The sequence below is a fragment of the Moschus berezovskii genome, chromosome 3 (genome assembly GCF_049115385.1).
Source record: "Moschus berezovskii isolate FMDL1 chromosome 3, NW_MosBer_1.0, whole genome shotgun sequence".
Lineage (NCBI taxonomy): Eukaryota > Metazoa > Chordata > Mammalia > Artiodactyla > Moschidae > Moschus > Moschus berezovskii.
Window position 1 is genome coordinate 113969231 of NC_142462.1, and position 24375 is coordinate 113993605.

Sequence of the window (24375 nt, forward strand, 5' to 3'; positions counted from 1 at the left end):
GCTGCATTGTGCAGATCTTAGTTCCCCAACCAGGGATAGAACCTGTGTTCCCTGCAGTGGGAGCACAGAGTTTTAACCACTGGATGGTCACGGAAGTTCTGAAACTTCTAAAAATTAATGAAGAGGTTTTATATTTTTAAACAAGTAATGATGATAAGTATCAAAATAAAGTACGACTTAGATTTTAATTGGTACATTTAAAAGTTATATAGTCACATTTTTTGGAAATGTCAATATAATACACTGAAAATTACATTCTTTGCAATGATTTAAACTTTTAAGGGAAGGTCTTTCCTGGATATAATTCATGGATAGGAAATTAAACTGGCACTTATACTACAAAATCAACAGCTCGGTCTGAAATTCTGGGACTGGTTACTTTCATCCTCAGTCTACACACCTACACTTGCACTCCTGGTATCCCTGCCCTCCATTCACTCCTGTTTTGTTGGAGCACACATCTGTTCATCCTCAACATCACCTCCTGGACTGCCTCAACAGAACTGTGAATTCCCCTGAGAACACAGCCTGTGTTTATTCATCTTTGTATCGCTCTAAATCCCATACAGTAGGTATCACAAATTTTTTAATTAAAATAAACTAGCTTGCATGTTGATAACTTATTGGCTTTCCTGGAGACTCGGTGGTAAAGAATCCACCTGCCAATTCAGGAGACTTAGGTTTGATCTCTGGGTTGCGAAGATCCCCTGAAGGAGATGGCAACCCATTTCAGTATCCTTGCCTGGGAAATCCCATGGACAGAGGAGAATGGCAGGCTATAGTTCATGGGGTCACAAAAGAGTTGGATATGACTTAGCAACTAAACAACAACAACAAGAATATACTCGTTATCATTCCTTGGTAACTGTCATTTTCTGTCTCCTTTAGATCTTGCGGCTTAGAACCCAGCCACCATACTGTGAGAAAGTCCAAGGTTCCTGTGAAAGTCCTCACTGAAAGAGCTATGTTGAGAAGAACTGAGGCCCCTGGCCCTTGGCCATGACTAAGCTTCTGGCTGACAGCTAACTGGTTAACTGGTCACACCTTCTCAGGTCTGCAAATGAGCTATTGTGGAAGTAGATCCTTTACCAGCCAGTGAACTGACCACAGCCAATACCATGTAAAAGAGAGATAAACCTTCCACACTGAGAGAAGCCCACACTGCAGATTTATCGTTTAAGTCACTACATTTTAGGTAGTTGGTTATACAGCAGTAATAACTGGAATTCATGTGAAATATAAACATTATCTGTTATTTTCTTCTAAGATGACACAGCACTTCTGCTCCAAGAGAAAAAAAAAGTCACTATACCTAGCTTAACTGAGCACATTATCAATCCCAATTTAGTAGAGAAGCTGCACTGCAAGAGGTAAGAATAGGGTGACTAGACAGCAAAATAGAATGATAATGAGAGGGGGAAGGACAATGCAATTTCTCAGACTTTTGGCACTCGGGTAAGTGAAATAAAAAGGCATGCTACTTGGCAGCGTCATATAGGGATGGTCATTCCTCAAGGAGTTAAGAGGGCTGTTTAGGAAAGAATCTGATCTTTGTTAACTTTAAGGAATTCTTTAGTTCAATCTCTTATTTTTACTAATTGGAAAAAAAAAAAGATACCTAGAGAGGTACAGTGCAGATTGTGAGTCCAATATCTGCCATCACATCAGGCTGTTTGACCAGTCCTATCTTGAATTTACAGGCAAAACCTGCCACCTCAGACTTCTGAGGGGTGAGAATATGGGGGGATGGGCCTACATTACACAGTAAAGAAGCAGCTGTACCATCTCCCATGGAAAAAATAAAGATTATTACTAGATTTTCAAAGAGAAGTCCAATCTGAGAGCCATGGAAATTAAAGTATAAGAAAGACAGAAAGAAAAATCAAGTCAAGGAGATGGGTGGAACACTACCTGCTTCACTGAGGATGACCAGAATTTCTGATTCAAAAGAAGGAGCTCCATGAAAAGCGCCGCTTAAAGAGAGAGACGAGGAAGTGATGAAGTAGAACGGGGATGGTGGGAAGAGTACACAATTCTCTCACATTCTTTTTCTTCATCAAACACTTGGTTTCAGACTGTCAAATTCCAGAAGGCTCTAACTATACTACCAGAAAGAATTAACTAGTAAAGGCCTTACCCTTCTGTTGGTCACTCACTTCTCTCATGGGAAGTAAGCCCTTGCACAGCATTTATTACACTCCCATGGAGGACAAAGCACCTAAAATGCCAAGAAGTGGATGAGTGCAGAACTCTGGGATGCTTTTTCCATATTTTGGAGACACTACTACTTATTTCCATTATTTTATTAAAACAAATTTATTCACTGACAAACGGATTTCATCCAGATCTTAGGTTCATAATTTTTTATTATTTTTTGTCTCTATGATAAATCAACTAAAACTAAACTAAAATTCCCTCATAATTTGTCTAGAAGAACAGTATGGCTAGGAAAACTGAACATGGCACAGGGTATTATGCTGGATGGTCGAGTAAATAAGACTGTAAGAGGTAAAGCACACGAAGCTGGTAAATTAGAGGCAATCTTGCTCCTCAGAATGTCATCATCGAATCAGTCATCTCAGTGATCTAGGACCTGTCACAAGGGCAGTAAGTGCAATGTTTCAATTATGTTCTTTAGTTTCTATTTTAACCCACTCTGAATCTAAGCTTCATGGAGGCTTAAAAGAAGCAGATCATCAGAAGCCAGGTCATAGATTTCTTAACACTTAGAGTTATAATTCAACATTTTAAAGCTATGTAGTTAGAAAGACCAAACAACAATTTAAAAATTTAGTTTTAGGCTGACTTAGGTGGAAATGTAGCCAATTTAAAAAATCCTCAAGATAGAGAATCAAGGTCACTGTTGAGTTAGGGTCATATGGTGATTCAACAAGTACACACAAGCATATGACAACTTAGATTACTTCTCTGATATTACATGATAGTTAAAAATTCTTAGTGAGAAAGCTATCCAGTATCTTTAGAAAGCTTCAGTATTACCAAAAAGATTGACAGTTGAACTGCTGACCAAAAAACTATTGAAGGAAGCATTATACATTAAAAACTATCATTTCATTAGGTTGGGAGGTTATGATTAAACACATGCAACATTCATGCTTTTTTAAAGACTCTTTACACTGGTGACTCTCCGTGTGTGTTAGAAACGCCCAGCAAACCCATTAAAATGCTGATGCCTAGATCCCACCCCACTGAATTAGCATCTGCTCCAGCATCTTCATTTTTAAAACAAATTATCCCAGTGATTCACATGCAAATCACAGTATAATGTGTAAATACTGTTTTAATCCCAGTTTATATGGTCAACTATTGTTTTCTAATATATTAACAGTGTAACTGCTGCAATCTCTCTCCACACACACACACACACACTCTTTTGAAATGTTGAGGTATATGAGGTAATTTCAGTAAAGACAATTCATTTTTCTTGGCCAGTGTTAAAAGCCTAGGTGAATTTAACATGGCTGGGATCAAAACGACGAAGAGCAGCAAGAGGTTCTGCTGATACTTTGAAAGACAAGGGAGAGAGAGCAGGAGTTTAGGAAGAGACAAGTAAAAAATTCCCTCCTATTTGAATTCTTATCACAGAAAAATGAAAGCATGATGCAACTGTCCTTTCATTTATCTAGCTTTAAAAATCTAAAAAGTAGGGAGAAATCTTAGTAATTTTAAAAGGATTTGATATCAAGAAGCTCACAGCTGAGTGCCTGCTCAGACCTGACTGCACAATCTGTGGCAGAGTAAAAGGCCTAAGCCCAGATGCTTCAGTACTGTGCCATGGTAACGAGGCAGGAGCCAGATCCAGCACTGTGTCTCTAGTTTCTAGTCAGGAGAGCAGGAGGTTCACTCCACTAGAACACTGAAGTATGGTATTTCAAGGAAAGGTCTTACACACTGCTATTACTGTCAAAAGTACTGAACAAAAGGTTCTAAACCTGGAACCAAGATCAAGAGTTCTATCCTTCATGCTTACCCGGGATTCAAGACTTCTTTGCTACAATGAATTGGAGCCTCTCAACAAATAATAAAATGAACCCCAAGACATGGTGAATATTTACCTGGTCCCTGTTGTTGATATTTGAATAAGGTAACTGTCCGGTCATCAATTCATACAGAACAATCCCAAATGCATATACATCTGACTGAAAGCTATATGGGTTTTTATCTTGCATTCTGATTACTTCTGGTGCCTGGTAGAACATAAAAAGGAAAATATTTTTGTTTATTATTCACATCAACCAAATAAAGACTGAAAACCAAACTATTATAATTCTCAGAACAATGTTTTTATCATTAAATAACCTATGTAAAATATGTAATCAATTCTATTTATGGCCAAAGAAAGAAAACTGATTATCAAAGATAAACAAAAAATAAATGCTCTGTAAACTCTGAGAGAAGCAGTACTGAGATTCCATATACATTATTAAGATTTAAAAAATTTTAACAGCTGCCCTCTTTCTACACAAAATACCATTACTGCCATTTGAATTTTTTCCATTACTTTTCCTATTAAGAGTGAGTTCCCACTTTCCATTACTGACTCAGGAAAGAAACCCTAGACTTATCATTATGAGTGGTTGGAAGTAGCACAACCACTATTGTAATCGCCTGAGAATTTAAGTTTTCCCATTGGTACAAATGAATCTCCTCATCTCAGCACACCTTAGACAATCATGGTGAAATTTCAAGACTGATATATTCAAACGCCGTTCCTGTCTCCAAAAGCAGTATAATTATGCCATGGACGCTTTATTAACAAAACCAACAGACAGTAGGTAGATTTAGTAGAAAATGGTATAAAGATTCTTCTGGCTGCTGCTTCCTGGGCAAAGATACAGACCTAATCATATTTGCTATATTTTTACACATTTCAGTTACTATAGTCTACAACTAGATTCCTTATGAGCCAATTACATGTAATACAATAAATGGTTGATCAAATACTGGCTTTAAAGAGTTCCTTCACCTTGGATCTTCTGGACTGTTTCATTGGGAAGAAATTACAGAAACTGCAGGGTAACAAGACTTTGTGAAAACATGAGTCTGATACCAAAACCAGGATGAGCTGCAAAAAGGGCCCTAAGACCTGGAACAAGATTCCCAGGTAGTGGTCAGGGTGAGGCAGGGCAGATTATCTACAAGGAGTGACAGCATCTTCAGTCTTACCTGCAAAACAGAATCACCTGTGCAGCCTTTCACCTCTCAACATCCAGACTAGATACTAGCTCAGTAATACACCATCAGAGTCTAGGGATGGGAACAGCTTCAACTGCTAGTTTTTATAGCTCCCCAGATCACTTTAATGTTCACCAAGGTTGAGAACCACTGAGGAAAGATGTATGGGAGATCCAGATGCGAGTCAAGGATGGGGTGGGGGTGGCAGTGTGGTGAAGGTTACATCTACTTGGTTTTGTCATGTATTTTCTTGATAACTGTTCTTGGCAGTACAGTGCAAAATAAACCCCATACAACTGTGAGGTAATGAACAAGCCAGATTATTAAGAGGCTGGTTATGATACAGACATAATTTTCAAAGCCAGGATGCAATTTCTGTGAGGAACAGTTGAAGAACTGCCTTCTTTAGTTTTACTTCTCTGCTGTTGGTAGATGGTTTGATGAAAAGTCATATGTGACCTATTTATAAGAAATGCATGATTTATCCTCAATTAATTTAGTAACATAAAGATTTTCACAAAAGGTTTTCTTATTTAAGATATAAATAAAGGTTGAGGATACCACTGTAAATAATTCAGGGACTTACCTAACCTTTGGTTCTGACCAAGCTCTTCTCTTCTATTTTATGGATGTTTCTGTTTATGAAGGCAGTATCAACTCAAAAGGATTTTACTCAACAATTAAGTGTACTACTGACTAATCTCTCGTCTTAAAGCTCAGCTAGGTGGAATAAAGGATGAACTCATCTCCCCAGTATCAACAAAAAAGAAATTAAAAAGAAAATATAAAACAATGTATAACAGTCTATAAATTGTATAATCTACAGTTTTTGGAAAAGGACAAACCTGGAGACTTGACTGAGCCTAACTTTCCCACACTAGTTCCCTTTAAAACATGTATCAACTGTTTCTTTATAATTGTAGATTTTGCAATTTCACCCCCTCCCAGGATACACTGTTATCTTTGTTACAAGGTGTATGCCTTAAAGGTGTCTGAGATCCAGATTACAATGATTAGTTTATAATTATTTATTAAAACAAACACATATTAAAGAAAAATATAGCTAGCTCTTATTACTGAATTCCAGAAAAGGCATTCAAAATGCATTAGTTCAACCCAGTGTTAAAGATGGAAAGACTTGGAGGAGGTCAAGAAACAGGCAGGTTAAGAGTCAAAAGTACGAGTACAGACCTCTGGACTCCAAGTCCAATGCCAACCCCCTTCCACCTTGCCACTCACTCTAATGCCAGTTATTATAAGAAATCATGGCCAAATTTAACCCCAGGCTTATCTTGACTAATTCAGAATCCTCTTCTTAGAACTGCTACAGATAAGTTCAGGGAATTTAGGCAAATGTGGCTTTGAAAGCCCTTGCAGTTTTGCTATTTCCAGCAGGTGTCCCAAAGTTTTACTGCAGATTCAGTTATTCAAAACTTATAAAACTGCACTAACAGTTTTGGAACATCCTGTATTCAACTTGGAGCACAGGTTCTCAAATTTTTTGGTCTCAGGATTTTTTCAGTCTTAAAAATTATGGAGGACCCCAAGAAGCGTCTGTTTATGTGGATTATACCTATGGATATTGAGCATTTTAAAACTTAACTGAGGAACTGTTAAAATATTTATTAAATTATAAAACAACCATTAGCTGTTAAGACAGATTACCCCTTTTTTTAAAAAAAAAATGAAAACTAGATTTTCAAAAACAAAGCTTAGTGAGAATACTGCAATTTTTTTTCCTTGCCATGCCACAAGGCATGCAGGATCCTGGTTCCCCCACCAGGGACTGAACCTGTGACCCCTGGAGTAGAAGCATGGAGTCTTAATCACTGGACTGGCAGGGAAGTCCCTGTAGTTCTTTTTGATTGGTTTAATAGCAGCCAGCTACGGTCACATATTCACTTATGCATTCAATCTGTTGTGATGTGTTGAACAGTATGAAGAAAAAGCTAGTCTCACACAGGACGACCTTGGGAAACCTTAAAGGGTCTTAAAGACCCTCCTGAGAAGAGCTGGCTTAAGAAAAGCCCTATGACCGCCCTTTACACAGCATGCTGAAAGGAAATGAACAAGTTTTAGTTCCCTCTTCTTATAATTTCTTTTTCTTCTTTTCTACAAAGCAGAAATAGGAATAAAGAAAGAAGAAGAAGGAGCTATGCAGGGCAAGCAAGGCTGACAGTGTTAAAAATCTACCTTTCATTTTTCTTTTTCTTTTCCCAGCTGCCCATAATTATACGGTTCTTTCTAGTCTAAAGAAAGTAACTTTCCAATTTAGGCTTAAATAAGATTGTGAAACAGTCTCTTATTCTTAAAAGGAGTAGTTCTTTTATTGAAACCTTAATAATGGCTGCAGATCACACCTACTTTTAAATTGCATACTTTTTTGTTTGAAACAGCATACACAGAACATTCTAAACACAAAATATTTGAGAGAGACAATTCTGAATAAAACTTAAGCACTGCTTATAAAAGATACATTCTTTTGTTTAAGATATACAGAAGCTGGTTCCATATTCTTCCTAAAGATAAAATTAAAACCTATTTATAACAAAATAAGATCAACATTGGTTTCTGGCTTCTGTGAATACTGAGAACTATGAGAACACTATAGTTTAAATCTTCAATGACTTTCTAATAACAGCATCTCAGGGGCCAAAAATTTAATTAATGGAGAAATAGCCTCAATTCTTACCATCCACAAAATGGATCCAGACAACTGTTCAAACTGATGGGACCCACTCCATCGAGATTTCACTGTGGCTAGACCAAAATCACCTATTTTTACTGTGAGGTCTTCATGAAGAAAAATATCTGAGGTGTAGTAAGTAAAGGAAAACAACAGGTCTCATTTTCCTATCAAAGCAAGCATTATGAAGATTTTAGGTATGAGATATAATTTCCACAATTCTTTATTATGATATTCTTTAAAAGGAAGTACAGTACTTCGCATTTCCTTTTAAAGTTAGTAAGTATGCTTTAAAAATAGTGTTATTTGAACTGTATGACCTGCTTTTAGGATTTTTGGTGCCTGAAACATAAGATGAGGGAAACTGTTTTCCTAAGTTTGTGGGAGACCTTAAGACTTCCCATCTGATTGTAGTAAAAGAGGCCCAAATATCTTTCTGGCACTACTAGGAAGGCTATAAAGCTATTCACTGGCATTGAGGCACCTGGCAGATCAGATCTGAATCTGGGCTTATGGAGGAAGAAGAAACGTTATGTTTTCCTCACCTCGTTGTTATATAATGTAGAGCCATCAATTACTTCTCAACGACCACTGAACAAGGTCAGGGCACTGAAATAAGCTAGTAGATAGGGACAAAGCTATGCATGTTATAGTGCTTACATGACATAAACAAGCAATCACAGTCCTACTATCATAAGGACTGAATAGATTTTTTTTTTTTTTTTTGCAGTGGTTAGCTGTTCAAAAACCAAAAGCAGGTGGTAGTATTGAGTACTACTACCCTCTTGTGCAAACCCATTTATTGATTCTCTTTACAGTGTATTGTTGAACTCAGCGTGAAAACTGGTTTTACATAATGTGAAGATAAAATGCAGGAGAAAAGGTCAGGATGTTTTCAAACTTCGCAGACAAGTTCAGGAAGGATACTATTACTCTTGAGGTCTCTGTGGATGATTGACTTGGCGTGTAAGTAACTGAAAAACAAAACATCATTTTAACCTGAGGAGGGCTAATGACTCTGGCCTCAGTATCTATAGAACACATTTAGGGGTGTAAACAAAGATTTATTTAGAATCATGATACAACTGCAAACTGCACATTGTGATAATCCCTTTATAGAAGAAACAGTAAAATAGACTGCAAGTGAACTGAGGATTTTAGGAACACATAACTATTATGGTACAACCGAAATCTTTTTTTTCTATTGAATGACTTTGCTTTATCTTTTACTATTTACCAATACAAACCTTCTACTCCAGTCACGCCTATTTATCCAGGTTCTTTAAGTATACCTTGGTATTTAATCCCATCTCTGTGATCAATGCTCCTCTCCCACACCAAATTAGCTTTCATTCTATTCTCCACTGAATCAGACTTATTCCTTAAGACTGAATAGACGCTTTGACTCCTAAGTGATGTTTTCCCAAGACTCAACCATAAATGAAGTGATCTTTCCCCTGTTCAGTTATATAGTAATTACTGTAACAGTTTGATTCATGTTTATTTTTTTTTCACCGATGTTCACTATTTGGAATATAAACTCCATTTGATAAAATAAAACCACTTTTAAATGTTGTATTATATGTTCTTAAAATATCTTAAAACTAGTGAGGAACTTTCTACTGTAATGGACACAGTGAATCTATTTCAAAGTCAATAATAAATTTAAATCATGTTACCCCTAAAAACTGCCTCAGTTGAATTTATCGAGGGAAAAGAGCTGTATCTGGTTTATTTCTGTTTATCCCCAGTGCCTCGTAGTATGCCTGGCATGTGGTAAGTATTCAATACATATACACTGAATCAACGACAATGAGATAAATATGTCCTAGTGAAGGTTATTTTTCTTCATTTAACTGTAGGAAGAACAGATATACGAGACTTCTGAAATCTAACGATGGCTATTAGGAAATAAATTTTGCCTTAAAGTAAGACTTTAAAATTCAAATGATATAATCAAAATTATATAATCAACACTGTTAAAATAAAACATTTGCAAACAATTAACTTAATTATTTATGCTTTCTCATCTTCAATTTCCTCATCCAGAGATCAAGACTTTGAAGTTTTTCTCAGACAGAATTTTTATTTAAAATTACTGCTTATATAAAGCCAACTCCTTCTCCTCCAATTACTCTTATATTATACTGTTTCTTTCCTTCACAGCATTTATCACAATCTGAAATTATCTTGTTGTCATGATTTTTTAGGCTGAGAGTTTGATATGCTACATCACACTCACTCTTGCATTGAAAGAAAACATGGTTATCAGTTACAGGCCTCATATGCTTGAAAAGTTCTGCAGTGACATAGAAAGGTTCAAAAGGAGAAAAATGAGTCAATCAAAAGCTGTTCCGAGATGGGGAGACCTTATCCTCATTAGAAAGAAAAGCGGATAGGTCATGATACTGGTGGTGGAGTTTGGGACTTCAGTTAGCTTATTAGTATTTAGTACACAGAAAAGGTGTGGTCTCCAGAAAGAGGTCCTGTCTCCTTTGAAATTAAATTGAAATTAAAGACAACAACAACAAATGGGTGGTACATATGAAAACAGAGAGGCATGATGAAGTTACAAGATGAAAAGATATAGGTATTCTTGATGGATAGTATCAATCTTTTCAACAAATTTGATACAAAGAAACACACCAAGAATAATATAGACAGAAATGTAACTAGGGGGTTAAAGAGAGAAAATTTCTGACCAGGAAAGTACTAGATAATTAACAAGATATAAATATAATGGCTGAGCTAGTGATATATAATTGTAAACAGCATAAATCTATTACAGGCCAAAGTTGCATACAGCTGCAACTTGAACTAATACTACTTTATCCTTGTGTAATCCTTTATTGTTTAGAAATTGCTCTACTAACTTGTATCTCATTTAATAAACTCTCTTTCTGCAACACTTCTATAACAAAAGCAGCAAAAGAGCAAAAATCCTGGCCTATATAACGGAAGGCTGGAAAGAGGAGAGACTCGAACTCCTCAGCTGGATAAAAGGGATGAGTATCATACCTCAATCCCTACATAATATTCCAGATATAGGCTGCCCCTAAACCATGATTTCCTTAAGCATCAACCAGTTACAATGTAAGATGCCACACCCCACATAACTGGTTGAGGGTAAGGAAGGGAACAAGAATAAACTGACTTTGCTATAGATGATACAAAAGTCTATCCATTATGTAGGACAGTTACACTGGAACTCCTTCTAACCTTTCAAAGATGCTGTAAATTTATAAAAGTAGTGCTTAGTCGCTCAGCCATGTCTGACTTTTTGTGACCCCACGGACTGTAGCCTGCCAGGCTCCTCTGTCCATGGAATTCTCCAGGCAAGAATACTGGAGTGGGTAGACATTTCCTTCTCCAGGGGATCTTCCTGACCCAGGGATCAAACTCAGGCCTCCCACATTGCTGGCAGATTCTGTCTCCCCCATTGCAGGCAGATTCTTTACCGTCTGAGCCACCAAGTAAGTCCATAAAAGTAGTAGGAAAGAAAAAACATGTTATAAACTAAATGAATATCATGCTCTTGATAGGTTTCTGTTAGGAGTCTCCTTCCCTGAAGAAAAGTATCCACCTCCAGAATCAATTTAACCTTAAGAAGCTGGCACATCAGCTAGTAAAATTCGTTCTCTATGCTGTTTCTTTCAAGGTCTTATGCAAGATTCAAATTTTCAGCATTCTTTTAAGACCATACTATGATGCGCTGACATCAAACGAAAAAGTCTCTGCACATCGGAGACCACCACCAAGATGAAAAAGCAGCCCACCAAAGGGGAGGCAATGTCTGCACAGCATGCATCTATCAGCTCAGCTCAGCTCAGTCGTGTCCGACTCTTTGCGACCCCATGAATCGCAGCAAGCCAGGCCTCCCTGTGTATCACCAACTCCCGGAGTTCACCCAAACTCATGTCCATCGAGTCGGTGATGCCATCCAGCCATCTCATTCTCTGTCGTCCCCTTCTCCTCCTGCCCCCAATCCCTCCCAGCATCAGAGTCTTTTCCAGTGAGTCAACTCATCGCATGAGGTGGCCAAAGTATTGCAGTTTCAGCTTTAGCACCAGTCCTTCCAATGAACACCCAGGACTGATCTCCTTTAGAATGGACTGGTTGGATCTCCTTGCAGTCCAAGGGACTCTCAAGAGTCTTCTCCAACACCACAGTTCAAAACCATCAATTCTTCGGGGCTCAGCTTTCTTCACAGTCCAACTCTCACATCCATACATGACCACAGGAAAAACCACAGCCTTGACTAGACGGACCTTTGTTGACAAAGTAATATCTCTGCTTTTTAATATGCTATCTAGATCGGAGAAGGCAATGGCACCCCACTCCAGTACTCTTGCCTGGAAAATCCCATGGTCGGAGAAGCCTGGTAGGCTGCAGTCCATGGGGTCGCTAAGAGTTGGACACGACTGAGCGACTTCACTTTCACTTTTCACTTTCCTGCATTGGAGAAGGAAATGGCAACCCACTCCAGTGTTCTTGCCTGGAGAATCCCAGGGGCGGGGGAGCCTGGTGGGCTGCCGTCTATGGGGTCGCTCAGTCAGACACGACTGAAGTGACTTAGCAGCAGCAGCAGCAGGTTAGTCATAACTTTCCTTCCAAGGAGTAAGCATCTTTTAATTTCATGGCTGCAATCACCATCTGCAGTGATTTTGGAGCCCAGAAAAATAAAGTCTGACAGTTTCCACTGTTTCCCCATCTATTTCCCGTGAAGTGATGGGACCAGATGCCATGATCTTAGTTTTCTGAATGTTGAGCTTTAAGCCAACTGTTTCACTCTCCTCTTTCACTTTCATCAAAGAGGCTTTTTAGTTCCTCTTCACTTTCTGCCATAAACAGGGGATATCAAAAAATAAAAAGAACTCACATCTCAGTAACCAAAAATTCAATCAAGTTTTAAAAATAGACATTTCCCAAAGAAGATACACAGATGGGCCAACAAGTACATACCTGAAAAGGTGTTCAACATCACTAATTACCATGGAAATGCAAACCAAAACCGTAACAAAATATCATGTTGTATCTGTTAGAATGGCTATTATCAAAAAGGTAAGAAATGCCAAGTGTTGGTGAGGAGTAAATAAAGGGAATCCTTATGTACTGTTGGTGGGACTATAAACTGGTACAACTGCTACGGAAAACAGAATGGAGGTTCTGCAAAAAAGCAGACACAGAATTACCATATGATCTCACAATCCCATTTTGGGGTATATATATCAAAAACATTTAACTCAGGATCTCAAGACACTTGCACCCTCATGTTCACTGCAGCATTATTCACAGCAACCAAGACATGGAAACAACTTAAGTGTCCATCAGTGGATAAAGAAAATGTTAACATACACACACACATACACACAGCAATAGTATTCAGCCATAAAAAATGAGGATATCCAGCCATTTATGACAACAGGGCTGGATCTCGAGCTCATTATGCTAAGTGAAACAGGTCAGAGAAAGACAAATACTGTATGATGTCACTTACTTTTGGAATCTCAAAAAACAGAAAAAGCAAAAGAAAACCCAAATTCCCTTCATCTTCCTTATGGTGGGAAAAAATGTTTATTAAATCAGTCATAGTTATTATGGCAGCTACAGTCACTCTACTGACTCCTATTAAAATTATATTCAACTATAGCCCTAGAGAGTTGTTGTTCTTGCATGGCTCCTACAAAACCATTTCCCTTATCCAAAATTTGTGCACTTCTCTTTTTTGGACTTGAGTAAGATTTCATATTTTACACACATGACTTATGTGTGGTAAGTTGCTCAGTCGTGTCTGACTCTTTGTGATCCTATGGACTGTTATCTACCAAGCTCCTCTGTCCATGGGGATTCTCCATGTAAGAATACTGGAGTGGGTTGCTATGGCCTCCTCCAGGGGAGCTAGCCAACCCAGTGACTGAACCCAGGTCTCTGGCATTGCAGGCAGATTCTTTACTGTCTGAGTCACCAGGGAAGTCCTGAGACAGGGCCTATTATTGTAGCTTATTAAAGTTCTAGTCTCACTAGAAAATCAGCTTGCTGCTGCTGCTAAGTCGCTTCAGTCGTGTCCGACTCTGTGCAACCCCCTAGACGGCAGCCCACCAGGCTCCCCTGTCCCTGGGATTCTCCAGGCAAGAACACTGGAGTGGGTTGCCATCTCCTTCTCCAGTGCATGAAAGTGAAAAGTGAAAGTGAAGTCGCTCAGTCGTGTCCGACTCTTAGCGACCCCATGGACTGCAGCCTACCAGGCTCCTCCATCCATGGGATTTTCCAGGCAAGAGTACTGGAGTGGGGTGCCAAAAAATCAGTTAATCAGCATGCTAATGATGCCTTCATCTAAGTAATGTGTAAATATATGCTAGTCATATTCAAGAGAAGAGTGAGGACAAAACTCTCCTAGCATAAGAGCTTCAGGTATGATAATTATACAATTATGAATCTAGTTAAATTCTTCATGTGTGTTACACATCTCTATTTTATCCTCAAGAATATCATGAGAGATTTTAGTCAAATACTTTGCTGAGATTCAAATACTGTGCCTACACCATCTGCCCAAATTATCAGTCGTCTGTTTATAAAAGCCTCAAGTGTCTCTCACTCATTTGCTGCTGTTTCCTTATACTTTCAGCTATTTCTAAAATGAAGCAACTGATTACACACACATGAGCATTTCCGTCCTCTTTCACCTAATGCTACACAATTTGAAATAAGTTCATCAGTCTTTACACAGCAAGATGAATCTCTCCTCTGACACCAACAGAGAATTGTTAGCAGTTGACTGGACTGGAACGCGCAATGGTGGTGACAAGGTGTTATTTTATCCAAACAAAGAGTTTCAAATCAGTCTCTATTCTGCTTTGATGTTTTCCTCATCCCTCATAATCAGTGTGGAAGGTGAGCAAGACTTCAGGGAATGCCATTCTGCCAGTCTTATGTAGTTAGTAATCATTTGCCACATTAAAATGATGAAAGTCCCTAGTAAGTGGAGATCACACATTTTTCAGCTGCATTCGGCAGTGGCCTAAATTCAATTTTTACTTGGATTTTTCAGTTTCTCTCACTTTAAAAATCTAATTTACAGAGAGGTATAACCAGTATACAACACAAAATGTACCTATTTACTATGGACAGTTTAAAGAGTTTTTGGCAGACACATAAGTATACTTGTCTAAAGACCAACCATAATCAAGGTGAAGTATATCACCCGTAACATTTCTTCATACATTTCTACAATTAACGGTACCTCCCTAGGCTCAGGCAACCATTGATAATGATTTCTATTACTAGCAATTTACCTTTCCTAGGATTTCACATAAATAAAATCATTTGGCTTCTTTTGCTCAGCATGATTTGGAGATTCACACCCTGGCTGCATACAGTATGAGAGTGGATAGATATACCATAACTTAACCAGTTAGCTGTCAGACATTTGGGTTGTTGTGTTTTTTGGCAATTATGAATAAGATACTATCTATAAACATTCATGTAAACATTTATATACGAGTCTTTGTTGCTGACTTGTTTTCATTTCTTTCGGGAAGTCAGCGAGATTAGAATTGCTCATATGGTTAATTTTAATTTGAAAAGAACCTGCCAAAGTGGCTGCACCATTTAAGATCCTTACCAGCAACATGTAAGAGCTCTGGTTACTCTTCATCCTTGCAAATATTGGTATTGCTGGCTCTGATTATAAGCATTCTAGCAGGTGTGTAGTGGTACCCTGCTCTATCTTTAATGTCTAACATGTTTGAGGATCTTTGCATGTGCCTATTTGCCATTCTTTCATCTTCTTTAATAAAGTACTCAAATCTTTTGCCCATTTTTCCATTGGGTAGTTTGTCTTATAATTAAGTTGTAAGAGTTCTTCATATGCTTTGGATATAATTCTTTTACCAGATAATGTGTCCTGCAAACATTATCTTCAAGTCTGTGGCTTGTCTTTTCATTTTGCTAAGTGTCTTTTGAAAAGCAAAAGTTTTAAATTCTGATGAAGTCTAATTTATAAATTTTTTCTTTTATGGCTCTTAATTTTTGTGTCATAAGAAATCTTTACCTATCTTTAGGCTACAATGATTTTCTCCTTCGTTTCTTCTAGAGGTTTTAGACGTTCAGCTTTTAGTCTTAGGCCTTTGATCCATTTTGAATGAATATTCACGTCTTGTGCCAGAAAAGGGCTAGTTATTTATCCTATCTGGATGTACAGTTGTTCCAGTAACATTTTATTTTGTTTGTTTTAAAATATTTATTTATTTGGCTGTGATGGGTCTTAGTTACATGGGATCTTTGCTTTTCCTTGGCATGAGTTGTGGCATGCGTGTTCTTTGGTAGTGGCATGCAGGGTCTAATTCCCTGACCAGGGATGGAACACAGGCCCCCACAAGGGGAGTGAGGAGGCTCAGTCACCAGAGAAGTCCCAGGGTGAAGATTTTGTGAGAACGGGCTCTAGAGGGTCAGTTCTGGGAAAAATGGATTGGGGAGAAGGAGCTTCTGAAGGAGGGGGATGCAGGGGTCATGGACTCTGAGGAGAGGAAGATTCTGGGAAGAATAGGTGGGGGTGGGGGGGAAGAGGGGGCCCCGAGTGGAGGGAGATTCAGGCAAAGATGGGGTATAAGGTGAGAGCTCTGATGAAGGGGATTTGGGAGTGGGCCTCTGTGAGAATTTGGGGAGGAGGTGACTGAAAAGAAGGAAGTTTTGGTGAAAGCTAGATTCTGGGGAAGGGGGCTTTAAGAGGTAAAGGACTCTGGGAAAGGATAAAGAGGTGGGTTCCAAAAGGGAAGGGGATTCTGAATCCTGCCAGAATTCTTGGAGAGGGATTCTAGAAGAGAAGACGACTGCTGATGGTGAAGCTGTAAGACAAACCTCCTCCGAGGGGGCTGAGAATCAATCTCCAGTAACATTTTTTGAAAGGACTATCCTTTCTCCATGAAGTGCTCTGGCATCTTGGTGTTTTTTTTTTAAAAAACCTACCGATCACGGACATAATAGATATATTTCTAGACTTTCTTTTCTGTTTTGTTGAGTCACAAATCTATCATTATAATTACACTGTCTTGATTACTGTGGCAGCTTATAGAAAGTTTTGAATCTCACATTAAATATCCTTCAACTTTGTTCTTTTTCAAAACTGTCTGACTGACTAAAACTGACTATTCTTGCCACTGTATTTCCATATATGTTTTAGGATCAACTTGTGAATTTATACCAAAATCCTGATGAGACTGGGGATGTACTGAACCTATAGATTCTATAGATCAGTTTGGAAAAAACAGACATCTTAATAATACTGAGTTTTCTAGTCCATGAACATGATATCTGCATGTCCTGTTTCCTGGTTGGGACTTACATGAGAGAGGGTATAAGCTCTCTTTGGAAACTACTCTCATCATAAGTAGGTGGAAGAACTAAAACTTAAAGCAAAAATTGTAAAACTTCTATAAAAAACTAAAGAATCACTATCACCCTCCTGTACATATAAAGCATTTCCAAGTTCTCAGGATATTTTTACATCATTTGATTTTGTAACCTTCGCATTTGTGAGGCAAGCAAAAGGGCAATAAAGCCACTAACGCTGATGGGAAAACCAGAGCCCAGAGGACCTACGTGCTGTGGCCAGAACAGCGCAGAGGAAGGGCCACAGGTTGTGAGTGTGCACATCTGGCTCTGAGATCCAACTCTGTCCACTTACTAGCCTATGACCCTGGGCACATGACATAACTCCTGATGCGCTGGATTTCTAACATGTAAAACGGAGATAATGTTTACCTTCATAGGTTCTTTCTTTCATTTATTTAACACATATTTATCGAAAGCCCACTCTGTGCTAAGCAACAACTGTTCTAAGTCTTAGAAATTATGCAGAAAATCCCTACCCTAAAAGGGCTTGCATTTTAGGTACAGAAGATATAAAAAAGATGCAAAAGAGTAGGTGGGAGACAGAAAATGCTGAGTTTCAGGGGGTTGTAATTTCAGGCCAGGGAAAGTCTCAATTCAAAGGACAGCTTGAGTAAAGATTCAAAGGAGGAGAGGGAGAGAGTCGTACAGATATGGGATAAGAACACAGCAGGCAGAGGGACAAACAAGGGCAAAACCCCACGGCAGCTGTGCGCTTCCTGCGTTCTATGAACAGCAAAGGCAATCTGGCTTGGATGAGAAAGCAAGAGGCAGAAGAACAGTGAATGAGTTGAGAGAGGTAGTAAACCAGGCAGTGGGGGAGGGAGGGAGGTGGTGGTGACATTCTAAGAACTAGTATAAGAACTCTGGCTTCCTTTCTGCATGAAATGTGAAGACACTGGAGGAGCAGAAGAGCAACATAATCTGACTGAAGTCTTCAAAGGACTACTCTGATTACTAAATTGAGAATACAATGAAGGTGGGTAAGGGTGGAAGTAAGGCACTCACCCAGGCAAGAGGTAACTGTGGCCTGAATCAGGGTAACAGCAGAATAGGTGATGAGAAGCTGTGAGATTCTTGCTGCGGTTCAGTCGCTAAGTCGTGTCTGACTCTTTACGACCTCATGGATGGACTGCAGCACACCAGGCTTTTTTGCCCTTTACCACCTCCTGGAGTTTGCTCAGATTCATGTCCATTGAGTCGGTGATGCTATCTAACCACCTCATCCTGTCAACCCCTCTCCTCCTGCCTTCAGTATTTCCCAGCATCAAGGTCTTTACCAATGAGTCAGCTCTTTGCATCCGGTGACCAAAGTATTGGAGCTGCAGCATCAGTCCTTTCAATGAATATTTAGGGTTGATTTCCTTTAGGATTGACTGGTTTGGTTTCCTTGCAGTTCAAGGGATTTTCAAGAGTCTTCTCCAGCACCACAACTCAAAGGCATCAATTCTTTAGCACTCAGCCTTCTTTATGGTCCAGTTCTCACATCCATACATGACTACTTGAAAAACCATAGCTTTGATTATACAGATGTCTGTCAGCAAAGTGATATCTTCACTTTTTAATATACTGTCTAGGTTTGTCATAGCTTTCCTTCCAAGGAACGTCTTTTAAATTTCATGGCTGCAGTCACTGTCCACAATGATTTTGGAGCCCACGGAAATAAAAGTCTGTCATTGTTCCCCCATCTATTTGCCATGGAGTGATGGGACCAGATGCCATGATCTTAGTTACTGTTTTCTTTTAGTTGTTGAGTTTTAAGCTTTTTCACTCTCTTCTTTCACCCTCATCAAGAGACTCTTTAATTCTTCTTCTCTTTCTGCCATTAGAGTAAGATCCTAGATATACTTTAAAGATAAAGATAACTGGAGCTGATTAACAGATTGGTAGTATGGTATAGGAAAAAGAAAGACATCAAAGACTAGGAACAAAATGTCAGATATAAACAGCCTAAGAAGAGAGCTGCCAGTCACTGTCATGAAAAGACTGCAGGAAGGGCAGGCTTGAGGAAAAAGATCAGGACCTCAGGATCAAACATATTACATTTGAGATGTCCACTGGACAATCGAGAGATGTTAAGCAGAGATGTTAAGCACAGTTAGATATGACAGTTCAGAGGAAATGAATTAGCTGGAGACTGCCATAGAAATGGAAATTAAATGACATTTTAAGTCATGAAACTTGATGAGATTACCAAAGGACTATTTCAATATTTAGAGAGGTTAAGGAGTTGAAGAACTAGCTGAGAAGGAACAGATAGTAAGGAGAAGGGAAATCAGGAGAATATAAAGTGATGCTTCTCAAACTTTAGAATGATTAATGATTAGAATCACTTAGGGATCTTGTTAAAATGCAGTCTTCAATTCAGTAGATATGAGGTGGTATTTAAAATTCAGCTTCTCTAAAAGGTGGTAGAGTTTAAGGGATTAAGAAGAGGTTTCATGAAGAAGGGTGTGATCAACTGCATTATATACTTCTGATGGTTGAGGACTGCGTATTTAACCACTGGATCTAGCAACATGTTAACTATCTTATTAAGAGATATTTCAGTGAAGTGTCAGGGGCAAAAGCCTGATTGGAGTGGGGTCCAAGAAAAAAGGGGAGGGAAGAATCTAGAGAGTGAGTAAGGACAACTCAGTTGAGAAGTTTTACTATAAAAGAAAGAGGAAGAATGAAGTGATAGTTTGAGAGGGAAGTGGGGTCAAGAAAAGGACTCCCACAACTTCATTATGAAAACTTTTATGCATAGAACAATGAATAGCATAACAACCTGTGACTTTCACCTAGGTTTAACAATTGTCAATATTCTTCCAAATGTACATAAGAAAGATGTTTTAAAACACAAGAAAATCCAGTACAAAAGGAAAATCTGATGTTGAACAGGAGAGCGCAACTCAAAAGATGTCAGTCTGTAGGAGAAAGGGGATGGTATGTGTGCACAAAATGGAAGGACTGGCTTTTACTCTTAACGAAGAGACAGAAAAATTGAGTACGAATGTAAGTAGGTAGGAAGATACTGCAGTGGGTGTTTCTAATAGTTAATAAAATGGCAAGCAAGGTTATCAGCTGACAGTTCTTGGAGAAGAGATATTGGAGGACTGAGGTAAAAGAAGTATGACAGGGTCTACGAGAGAGGAAGAGTAAAAACCCAGGGAGTGGAAGTATGATGGCTGCATGGCATTCAGGGCCCATTTAGATGTTGAAGTGAAGTGAAGTTGCTCAGTCGTGTCCGACTCTTTGCGACCCCATGGACTGTAGCCCACCAGGCTCCTCCATCCATGGGATTCTCCAGGCAAGAATATTGGAGTGGGCTGCCATTTCCTTCTGAAGAAGCAAAACAGTGAAGAGGTCAAGGAAATACACTCTGGAGCCAAAGTGCTTGCGGTAAGTCACCTGGCCTCTTAAATTGTAGTTTCTCCACCAGTAAATACAGGATAATAACAGTATCTACCTGCAAGGTGGAAAAGACCCTGATGCTGGGAAAGACTGAGGACAGAAGGAGAAGGGGGTAGCAGAGGATGAGATGGTTGGATGGCAACAATGACTCAACAGACATGAATTTGAGCAAACTCAGGGAGATAGTGAAGGGCAGGGAAATCTGGCATGCTGCAGTCTATGGGGTTGCAAAGAGTTAGACACGACTTTGAGACTGAACAACAGGGTTGCTAAGGATTAAATGAGATAGTATATATAAAGTACACAGAACAGTGCTTGGAACAAATATTATGTAACTGCTAAATGTATCACTATATATAAAAAACCCCACAAAACAGAGTTGGTATAAAAAAAAAGAGTGAGTTACTAGTAGTAGCAGAGATGGAATTAGAACATAATATTTATTGATCGGTAAAGACATCTAAAATAAGAGCAAGTAAATAAAAGTAAAACCAGTGTGATTCTGTATTTAAAACAACAAACCACTGTATACAGTATTAAAATACAGAATTCTGAAAAGATATAAAATACTACACATCCAAACATTAACAGTAATTCTCTCCCAGTAGCGTACTGGTGCTTATTTTTTACATTTTCTAGATTTTCTATAGTGATTATGTATTTCCTTATAATACTTTATATTTTGAAATTAAGAAAAACTGCAACAAAGGCTAATTGCAGAAACCACTTTTTTTCACTACACTTGATGCTTTTAAATTTTTACACATTTGCCTCCTGTCTTTAAAAAAAAAAATTACACTTTTAAGAAAGTTGTAAAAATAAAACACAACTGTAGAATCTTTTAAATAGAAAGACAGAAACCACAAGAATTTTACGTAGGTAAAACTAAAGCCTGTCTGTCCTTAATAAGCTATCCCCATCTTAGACTCTTCTTGCCATCCTGGAGACAACTACTACTGATTGAGCTTGCTGTGTACCTTCTAAGCTTTTGTTTAATATTTCTACACATATATATATATATACATAAGATTTAAAAATATATGTAATGTTTTGTTTTTAAAATTTTAAGTGGTCTCATGCTGCAGCTTGCTTTTCTCACTTGACATACTTTAAAGCTGATGTTGAAACATATATTATTCATTTGTGCTATATATTCTTTCCCAGCACAAATGTGCCAATACTTTATATATGCAGTCCTCTACTGATAAAGATTTATGTTTCCAAATTTTCACTAGTAAATATTTCCCTGTAGTATATCTCCTTCATTATATCTCTCTTGGAACAAAAGCTGGTTGTTTCTTGGGGACAGACCAAACACTTTGTTTTAATAGATCCTTCCAAGTTATCCCCAGGGTGGCTGGCTGCATTAGGAGTGTCCCAGTAAGCAATCCCCTGAATCTTTATCAATACTTAATCTTGCCAGAATTTGGGCATTTTAGCAATTCTAGTAGGTAAAAAATAGTTCTTCTTTTAATTTGCATTTTTTGTGATTATCAGCATCCTCCTCTCAATTACTGTTTTTATCTTCCAGAAAATGTTTACTATAATTAAATATTCTTTGATCAACCAGAATTATTTTCAGTCATTAATACATGTTTACCATCTTCTCAGCTTCAATTCATCCTTCTTTCAACTAGGCTTACCTACGAGTAAAAAGAAGCATACGCTTCATTATTGTTTTTTAAGTAAATTTTAAGAATTTATCCTCAAATTATTTTTAATCACCTTACAATCAGAATATATCACTCTTGTGAGAACAACAGACTGCAACTATTTCTGTGTGCCTCCCTGAGTAAACATTTAGTAAATTTTCTAATAATGCTATATTTAAAATTATACAATAAATATTAGACTGAAATGAAAAGTCCTGAAAAGACATAGCACAACAGTCTGACAATTCCTGGAATTTCTTTGTAATGTTATTCTTTAAATACCTTGGCCCTTTGGCAGAATCAATGACTGTCAGGTGAGAAGATGATAAACATATACTATATGAATCCTGATTCCTAAGAGTGAATTTAATTATCTGCCACTAGAATAGCTCTGCTCTCTTAAAGTAAACCTACGAATCAGAAATGATCTTTTGTTGAAGGGAGAAGACAGTCACACAGGAAAAATGTCACTTATCTACAGTTGGCTTGTATTTTGTAATCCAATAAAGGGGACACATTTGAAAGTCCCAATAACCCAATCTTCCTAATTCCTAAAGGTTTTATCTAGGAATGACTGCAACTCCAGTACTTTATATAGTGAGACAGCATGCTCTTATTCTGCTTACATCCTGGAACTTTAGAATCAGTTTTGGAAAGTAGTCAGAAAAGATCATTTTGAACAGTCTCTGGAAATCATTCAGGGGCAGACTAGTTTGAAATAAGGGCTGTGTAAAGGCCATTACTAAGCAAATATTTAGTCTACAGATCTACTGGTCAACTACATCTAACTTGTTCTGTACTTGAAGAAATGATGGTGAAGGACAATGGAAGAGGGATCTGACATCTAAAAGTTTAAATAATTGGAAGGAATGTAATCTCCAGTTGACTACAAATATCAGCATTTTAACATTTTTACAATGTTATATGAATGTTCCTTATAAAGCATCTGTCCTTATTTCACAGAGCATCTTTTATCTCTGAGGAAACTGATAAGAGTTTTTCTTGCCGGGGTTGGAGGGGGGAGGTTAGCCCTTCTTGAATTGTGTTTGTTTATTCCTAGTTTCCTTTCCCCAGTTTGTTCTCTATCACTGGCCTAAGAGACCTTCCCTCTGATGTCTGGTAATTGAGAGATAATTTGTCTCTACCCAGACTAAGTGAGACTAAAAAACAGTCTGAAAGCTTGGAGCATACAGATGGAATTCTTGTTCTGAACTCCCATGTTCTCCCATCTAGATGGAATTCCTAATATCACTACCTTTGTGTCTCTACTCTTGACTGGTAGATTCTGGTAGATTCCTCAAACAAGAGTCTTCCAATCTCCTGCCTGAAGGGGAAGGTTTGGCTGCCAGCCTTCTGGGAAACAAATGAAAAGATCGTACTAGGGAACTCTCCATTCATCTCTTGGTAGGCAGTCATCCACCCCCACCCCCCACCCCATTTCCCCTGTGTCCTGAGTCCAGAAACTTTCTTTCCTCTCTAGAGAATATGTTTCCAGTGTCCTGCCAGGGTAGGGATGGGGTGTCCACCCAGTGGCATAGAGCATGAGAAGGGATCCAGAGAAACATTTCAGATAGGCCTTTTCATTTATATACTTTTCCTCCTCCAGAGATAATTCACACTCCCAGTTCTTGAGCCTGGGGGATTCCATGTACAGATCAGGTTGGCTTCCATTTTTTCCATACCCAGTTAATAATTTAGTGTTTTTTGGGTGCACTATGTGTATTACCACTTCATCATCTGCTTTCTAGCTTCTAAAATATTACTGCTATTCTTTTTTTCCTCTCCATCATTATATGTTCATACTTAAAAACAATTTTCATTATTATAGTTTTGGTGGCATCTCAAGGAAACAAAAATGGGTCACCTTAAACTGAAAGCCACATAGCCACTTCAATAAGAGGACTTTCAATCTGCCAAAGCCTTCAGTAACTAAAGATGTGTTGGAACATTTAACCAGTTGCATATACTGTCTTTCAAGAACTAAAAGGAAAAGGAATTGTAACTTCTTAGGTTAAATTAAAGCTGGCAATAAAAAATATAATCTGTTAGAAGACTTAT

General features: G+C 38.2%; 1 protein-coding gene across 5 annotated transcripts in view; it reads right to left on the reverse strand.

Annotated features, from left to right (window-relative positions):
• BRAF (B-Raf proto-oncogene, serine/threonine kinase) overlaps nt 1-24375 on the reverse strand; it is a 148169-nt gene that overhangs the window by 14841 nt on the left and 108953 nt on the right. For all 5 annotated transcript variants that reach the window (XM_088834695.1, XM_055421381.2, XM_055421380.2 and 2 more), the window contains 3 exons: nt 8810-8856; nt 7889-8007; nt 4077-4208 (listed from right to left, as the gene is read on the reverse strand). In XM_088834695.1, coding sequence (XP_088690821.1) covers nt 4077-4208; nt 7889-8007; nt 8810-8856 — 298 coding nt within the window. The remainder of the gene's footprint in view (nt 1-4076; nt 4209-7888; nt 8008-8809; nt 8857-24375) is intronic.